Source organism: Columba livia, chromosome 1 (genome assembly GCF_036013475.1).
Source record: "Columba livia isolate bColLiv1 breed racing homer chromosome 1, bColLiv1.pat.W.v2, whole genome shotgun sequence".
NCBI classification, from domain to species: Eukaryota; Metazoa; Chordata; class Aves; order Columbiformes; family Columbidae; genus Columba; species Columba livia.
In genome coordinates this window covers 55,159,985-55,168,048 of record NC_088602.1, presented here as the reverse complement: position 1 = coordinate 55,168,048, position 8,064 = coordinate 55,159,985, and the positions used below count along the sequence as shown (strand labels likewise).

The 8,064-nt window shown below is 47.7% G+C and overlaps 1 protein-coding gene across 3 annotated transcripts in view; it reads left to right on the top strand.

The window, feature by feature from the left end:
* Positions 1-5,800: 5,800 nt before the first annotated feature.
* The window catches only part of ABCC4 (ATP binding cassette subfamily C member 4 (PEL blood group)), a 157,157-nt gene continuing 154,893 nt past the window's right edge, over positions 5,801-8,064 (top strand). For all 3 annotated transcript variants that reach the window (XM_065056982.1, XM_065056990.1, XM_065056995.1), the window contains exon 1: positions 5,801-6,011. In XM_065056982.1, coding sequence (XP_064913054.1) covers positions 5,938-6,011 — 74 coding nt within the window. In that variant the 5' untranslated portion in view covers positions 5,801-5,937. The remainder of the gene's footprint in view (positions 6,012-8,064) is intronic.

Below are 8,064 nucleotides of genomic sequence, written 5' to 3'. Positions count from 1 at the left end.
GTTGAAGTCATGGCAACACCCTGGGAATCTTGCCCAGTCAAATGAGTCCATGGACACTGGCATTCACAGAAAACACGATGTCAGGAAGTCACTTAATCCACTTCCTACCCTTGGACCAGGCTGCCTATGTTGATCAGACATCATGACAGAAATTAATCCAACCTGGTTTTTAAATGTCAGCAATGGGAAGTCTTTATTTCCCCAGGCCATCAGTCATAGTCTGCACAATGCTCACAGAAGTTTGTTTTCTTTTTGCTGACTCACTCTTGCCCTGAAACTAGTTCAATTTAATTTTTCTGTTACTGTAATTCACCATTGTTTGGAGATTATCCTGGGCTGTGCTGGCTAGTATTAAGCTAGAAAAGCAAGAGGTCAGGATAGGAAGAGGGCAAATGAAGTTCAGGATTTTCTGCAATGTAAAGAAAGTCTTTGCTCTTCAGAATATCAATTATCAATACTAGAAATGTGGGTTAAAAGCTGGAAGAATTGAAACTGTATTGAATAGAAGCAGCAAGTTTCATGTCTATTACCTGGTGAGACTGGAACGCTGAAATTAGCCCTTAGTTGCTTAGGAATGGATAAGAAAAGGCTGTGTAGCTCAAGAGAGCAATATTGTAAATACACAGGAATTGGTGTTTCAACTAATAGCACAGGGAGCTGCTGCTGAAAGGCTGCTCATCAGATCACCCTACAGAAGTACCAGTCTGCAAGTATCTGTGCATACAGAGATGAAATTGTTCGGAAGACCTGAACATGTCATAGGTGTCTCAATTTTAACTCTTAGTACAATCTTTCCTGACACTTTTCTACTGCATCAAATATTCAATTTAATACAAAGTAACTGGTTTGAATCTGATCTTAGCAGATGATCAATAGAACCTATTTGCTATGGATAAATGATTTTAATATAGTTTTCTGTAAAGTAAATAGGTGGACATTCAAACATCAAAAGAACTGAACTGTGAAAATTAACAGAAATATTGCGTGTGCATGTATGTGTTTGTGTGACATTTAGATAGAAAAATGTGAATGGAAATTAAAAGTTCCTTAGGAAGAATCATATTGACCAAAATAACCTTAATGCTGATGCCAAAGATGGAGAGGACTCTGGCTTAAACCCCAGAGTGATTCAGTACTGAAGATGGTAAGGGCAAAACTCAGTTGTTTAAACATAGGTGCCTACTGTCATTTATAAGGCACCAGAGTCATCAGCATAGGACTGCCAAATATGACACAATTAGTCAAGACCTGAGACCTGGAGTGGTAACTTACGGCCAAGTGGAATATCCTACCATGTCTAAAATGGAAGAAGGCACTTATGCTTAGGCATCTGAATTTGCACCATGATTTAAGGAAAATGAATAAGTCAATTGCTATAAATAAGAAATTATGGCAGTAGAAAATTCATATGGGGATGCAGAAAAAGATATGGGGAAAATGAAGATGACTATTGGGGTAGAAAGAAGAAGCAGGAAGAGCACCCGAGGAAGACTGTTGGAACTACACACAGATGACCAGATTGAAATAGCAAAATTACTTACAGCTTGGCTCTGCAGCACTGATATTTCTCTTCTGCAGCTGAATCAGAAGAGGCCAATATGTCTGTATTGCAGGAGGATGAGAAACTATTCTCCAGTGGATACATCAGGAAGATGATGAGTCAGGTCACCAAATAGTGACAAGTTGGGCTCACAGCCAGAGGGACAGCCAGCATTCCTGCCCGTGGCATGGCGGGAAACAAGGCTGTTGGGTTTGTCAGGCAGGCATTCAGTCTGCCTTTCTGCCTGGCTTCAATCAAAAACATTAAACTCAAACAATGTGCTGCTGTAAAGCCTTCACATGCTGCTGTCATAGCTCGTCTTTAGGAAACTACTCCCTCTGATGTCTTTCAAACAGCTGTGAATGTGATTCTGTCCCTAGTATGGCCTCAAGAGCACCACATAGCGCTCATCAAATCTTTTATCCAGACTTTTCAGACAGACTCATGCACATGTCGTCTTGGTTTTCTACGTACCTGTTTTGAGGCTCTGGGGTGTGATATGGAGAAACTGTTCAGCTCTGAAATCAATGGCTGCTTGCCTGAAAGGGAAAGGCTATAGTGCTACATCCTCTGGAAGACTAAGCTTTAGGTTCCTGCTGCATAACAGGGATCAGTGGCTATATTTCACCTTAAGATCCACATGCTTTTATTTACCATTTGGGAACTAGTTGAAACGGCCCAATTATAGTCTAAGTGTTTTGAGAAAAGCAGATGTTTGTGAACTCCTTGTACTCTAGTGATAAGTGCCATACAAAATGCAAATGAAGAAACTAGTCAGTTTGGCTGCATTCAGAATGAGAAGAGACTAGAGCAAAGAGGGCTTAAGGCCACACGTCACACAAATGCTTATTTAGTGACTATTGCATTTCTTTTGCACTGAAGAAATAAGGAATCTTGTGTGTTTGCATGCTTGTGACATCCTCTGTGATCATTTAATTGATTTCCCTAGCACAATGTATATGTATAATGGGTTTAATTCAGATGACGTTGGCTTAATTTGGCCATTACTCTATTTGAGTAGTTGGCTTTGCTAGATTGCTATCTGTATTACAGATATACTAAGTTGCACTTTGATGTCTGTTATATATCTTGCTCTTTCCATGTTGTGAATATATTGTTGCCATAGCAAAATATTAACGAATAAATTGGAAGTTGCTTTTTCTCCCCTAAAATAGAAAGACGATTACTAGTTTCATTACTGTGTTATTTTCTCTCCCCCTTCTTCTCCATTTGCAGCCTTAGATTTTCCCAAGTATCTCTGTTGTTAATTGCTTCACACTTTATTACCGCATCAGTTTCTAGTAGTTACTTACACACTTGACAAATACAGTTACAGATTAATTTGGCTTTCAGGATTTTTTTTTTGGTTGAATTTAATGTTCTTCATTCCTTTTAGTTTCCGCTTCTCAAAAACTTCACAGTGTGTTTTGGTTTTGACTTAGAAGTACACACTAGTATTTATTTTAAAATAAGTAGTGTCAACATTTGTCACTAATAGTGCTGGCAAAGGAAAAATGTACTACTTAAGGTTTGTTCTTTGTGCTTTTCCTACCATTACAATATTATTGGAAAAAGTTACTTTAATATTTTATTTTAATAGTTTTAATCATGTTCTCTAAATAAAATACTTGTTCTTGACCAGTATGCTACTTCCTCGCCCAAACTAAGGAATGTTTGGATGATCTTTCATTGCAAGACAACTGGCCTGATATTTTACTTCACAAAGGTAATGCTTCATGAATGGAAGTCAGTTTTAAGATTTACATCTTCCTTTCTCCCACTGCCTGACACAAACGTTATTGGCATTTTGGGACTTGCATTGGGCTGTCATACCTTTTAATTATCTTGTGATTATCTTGTTAGACAAATTTGCTTCACACAAACAAACCTGTCAGATTTTGCTGATGGAGAGAGCTTTCCTTAATACATTTTTGGAGATAATTTAATTATTCAGGTTCTTGAATACATAAACACTATTTTATTAAATCCTATCCCTTCAAACACTGCACCATTTCCATGAAAGTATTTCCTTGTTTTAATCTGGGAGGATCTATAGACAGTTGTTGACAAGTGTACTACTTACTGCTTGCAAAATTCTGTGGCACATTATCTCTGCTCAAGCAGTGTATGCTGTTGCCAGCCCTGTCAATGTTCACTGACAGACAGCTTAATTTGTCTGACTTACGGTTATTATGACATTCTTGCAAGCATGAACTGATGCTATTTCTTCAATAACACAGTGTAGCCTAGACCCTACCCCTTTTTTATCTCCACGTCAACTCCGATGCCTATAATGAAAGTCAAATGCCAGCCCTGTTAAATTGTTTCACTGACAATGTATTTTAGTGGGAAGGGATAGGGCTGGTCACTACTGGGGGCATAAGATGGACAATCAGAACGTAAGAACAGTGCCTATCACAGCTGCCTCAGCTGGAGAGTGAAGCAGTCTCAGAGCTGTGATTAGTTGTATGGTCTAGATGGAGGTGAGTAGCAGTGTACATCATGCATCGACATGGGCTCCAAAACTGTCCATCCAACATCTGGGTTAATGATCTGGACGATGGAGAAGAGTGCATCCTCAGCAAGTTTGCTGATGATACAGAACTAGGAGAAGTTGCTGTTATACTAGGTTGGGTTGTCATCCAGAGGGACATTGATATGGGAGAAATGGGCTGACAGGAACCTCATGAAGCTCAAAAAAGAGAAGTACAAAGTCCTGCACCAGGGGAGGAACAGGCTCAGGCACCAGTACATGCGGAGGGCTGCCCAGCTGGAAAGCAGCTTGGCAGAAAAGTACCTGTGGGTCCTGGTGAACACCAAGTTGAACATGAGCCAGCAATGTGTTCTTGAGGCAAAGAAGGCAAATGGTGTCCTAGGGGTGTTGCCAGCAGGTTGAGGGATGTGATCCGTCTCCTATACTCAGAACTAGTCAAGCAGCACCTGGACTACTGTGTCCAGTTCTAGGCTCCCCAGTACAAGAGAGACATGAACATACTGGAGAGATTCCAATGAAGGGTCACAAAGATGATGGAGGATCCTCCTAAGAGGAAAGGCTGAGAGAGCTGGGACTGTTCAGCCTGGAACAGAGAAGGCCCAAGGGGATCTTATCAATGTATATGTTGATACAACCTGAAGGGAGGTGCAAAGAGGGGGGAGCCAGGCTTTGCACCGTGACGGGACCAGAGGCAATGGGCACAAACTGAAACACAGAATCAGGAAACAATTTTTCACTGAGAGAGTGACCAGCACTGGCACAGGTTTCATGGAGAGGCTGTGGAGCCTCCATCCTTGGAGGTTTTCAAAAGCTGTCTGGACATTGCTCTGGTCAAGCAAGTCTAGGTGGCCCGGCTTGAGCAGGGGGTTTGGAGCAGATGACCTCCAGAGGTCCTTTCCAACCTCAGCCACCTGTGACTCTGAGACTGCAGAGAAGTTACAGAATGGCAGTAACCTGTTTTGCCAATTACTTTTTCATGGAGTTGAATAGTTCTCCCATTTATCTTCAGATATATATCCCACATTCCTATTTCCGTGCGTCTGTTTTGGTCCCACTCCCTGTGGCAGGCCATGGTGACAGTATCGGTGAGGAGTATGGTGATTACTTGCTGAAGTTTTGAGAATTGCTTCAAGGATTTATGTGATGCAACATCTCCTGGTATTAAGTAACTACTTTGTACTACCAAAGTCTCCTAAGCATCACTTTCCTGATAGCACTGAGGGTCTGTGGACACAGAGCTGTCTCTGGCTCATCTCCACCTCCTTGAGCGCTGGAGTAACAACTGCCATGCTGAATGCAGACCCTTATTTTCTGTCCCATGTTCAAGTTGGAAAGATGATGATGAGTCTTTTTTTTTAATATAAGTATCCACAAGATCTAGGAAGGAGAGGTGAGAGTAAGTGTTTCTGGCGGGGTTTGGTGCCATTGAGCTGGGCTCGCTCCTGCGGGCAGTGAGCAGATGCTTTTCACCAGTGAGGGACACACGCAGGCGAGAAACCGGGGATGGGACGGCCGGGGCCTGCCCTGAGGTGACCAACCCGGACCGGGGCGGCCTCGCTTCCCTCCCACTGGGAACTTGTCAGCGTCACAGGGCGCCCCGCGGCGCTCCCCGGGGAGGCGCGGCAGGCCCAGCCCCAGCCCCAGCCCCAGGAGGCGGCTCCCGCCACAGCGCGGCCTCCGAGGCCGCCCGGCGCCTCCGCCTCGGCGCTGGGGCGGGCGCCGCGGGGGAGCCGGGCCGGCAGGAGGCGTCCTGCGGCGGGAGGGAGGGACGAGGCGGGGGGTGCCGGCTCTCCCGGAAACAGCGCCGGCCGGCGGCAGAACGGCGGGGGCTGCCGCGGTGGGAAGTCGCCTTTGAGTCCCTGCGCGCTTGCCGCCGCCGGCTTGGCGCGGTGCGGCGGGCGGCATGGAAGCGGTGCCCCGTGAGGAGAAGCCCAACCCGCTGCGGGATGCCAACCTCTGCTCCCGGCTCTTCTTCTGGTGAGTGCCCGCCCGAGGGCGAGGGCAGCGGGGGCGGTGCGGCTCCGGGGTGCCCGCCGGCGGGGAGGGCGCCGCCGCGCCGGTGCTTAGCGCCGCTCGTCTCGCCTGGCCGCCCGGGAGATGCTGAGCTCCAGCTTAGGGCCGTCCGGCTCGCACTTCATCGCGGCTCCTGGGAGGGTCCGGGCGCCCCGGCGGCGGGCGGGGGGATGGGAGGCAGCGGCTGACGCTGCCCGCGCTCCTCCGCCGGCTGCCGGCGGTGACTCTGCAGCCGCGGCTCGGCCCCGACCTGCCTCCCGCCCCCGCGGGCCCGGCGAGGCAGCGCTGCCGGCCGGGGCAGCCCCTCGCACGCAGGTGGCAGCGGGAAGCCCGGCCGCGGCGCCGCCGGGTCTCCTGAGGTGAAGCCGGCAGCCGGCGCCGGGCGGTGATCCTCGGCCGCGCTCTGGGGATAGCCCGGCCGGGGCCCTGCCCGCCTCCGACAGGGCGGGCGGCGCCGAGAGCGGCCCCGTCGTTCCCTTGGAGCACATGTTTGGTAGTTCAGTGGCTGCCGGGAGGGCGGGAGCGTCCGCCGCCCCCTCGCCCGGGTCCGGGGCTGCTCACTGGCTCGGTGCTGCTTCCCCACTTGCATAACGGACCGCGGGCAGGTATTGCTCATCCCGGCGGGGTTTGCTAATCTCCCTGTCGCCGCGGGGCTTTCCCCCGCCGGGAATGGGCTGGTTTCTGAGCCGCGTGGCGGGGGAGTTCCCCGGTGTAAGGTGGCTTTGGGGGGCGCTTGGGGTATCACAGGGTGTTACGCTGTCACCACAGACCTTTGTGGGACCAGATGACTGCAAGTTCAGAGTTAGCGTGTGTTTTCTTATTAGTGGGAACCTTGGTGTAGATATACATAATTATTCCAGGCAGCGGGGAATTAACAGCTCGGCAGCTTAGTTGCTTGGAAATGTAATAGAACATGTGCAAAGTGAAATGGGAGAGCATCAAGCTTGTGTGCTTTAGCAGATCCCCTTTGGAAGAGAGCAGTTACTGGCATACCGCTTATTCTGCTTTCCCTACCACAGCCTGAGCCAGGGTGCACATGGTGTGTTATGTGGCGGAGGCAGGGAAGGAAAAGAGGGTATGGCACATGCGGTTCTTTTTCTGGAAGCCTCTGAAACACAAGTAAAAAAACTCTTTGTGCCTATAAGCAACTCTGAGCAGGTGCAGGAGTCGCTTTTGGAAGGTAGGGGAATTTTAAAAGCCCTGTGAATTTTATCTAAACAAATTTTCGGTCAAGGATATGTCCTCAGAGCTACTTTGTGCGAAAGGAAAAAAAGAAGGGAAAAGGAAAAATGCGGGTTGGTGTTGTACTCTTGCGCAGAACTCCCTGTGTTCAGCATTTTGACTTGTGGATTCTTCTTTGACACCAGGGTCTCCCGTGTTGGAAACAGCTTTGCTGGGAAATCCAGGCAGAGAGGGATGAACCTCAGTTGGCCACGCAGCATTGCTTCTGGTCTGTTCCCTTTCCCTTGCTGGGATCTTGTGGTGTTACTGGTAGTTCTGCCAAAAACAAGCCAGATGGATGTGAAAAAGGAAGTGTGCAGGTTTAAGAGCTGGTTCTCTGCCTGCTCCCATCATCCTTTTTTTAGACCTTTGTATTGATGTCCATATATTGCAGGGAGGTGTTCAACAGCACAACAGAGTACCTTAAACTTCTCAAGGTTTAGGCAAGTTGCTGAAAAGTTCCTTTTACCCCAAACACGTTTGTAGGTGCTCATTGTGCAAAGGGCAGAGCAGGTGGAAGCCTGTGCTTGTGAGGTGGCAGGCCTGCTGGAAGTCTAGAGATCGGCTGGGACCTCACGCTTTGCAGTCTGTTGGTAGTGTAGAGCTGTAGGGCTTGTGCTTTGATTAAAGGGATTTGTGTGGTGTGAAAAACTTTAGAGTTTGTCCTCTGTGTACAGTTTTCCAGGCTTTCGTAGCAGTATAATTCACAGTAGCAGAAATACACTTTAAAACCTCTTCTCTTACCTGTGCTGCATGTGGTCGTCAAAAATACTAGTATATCCTTGTTATTTACTGG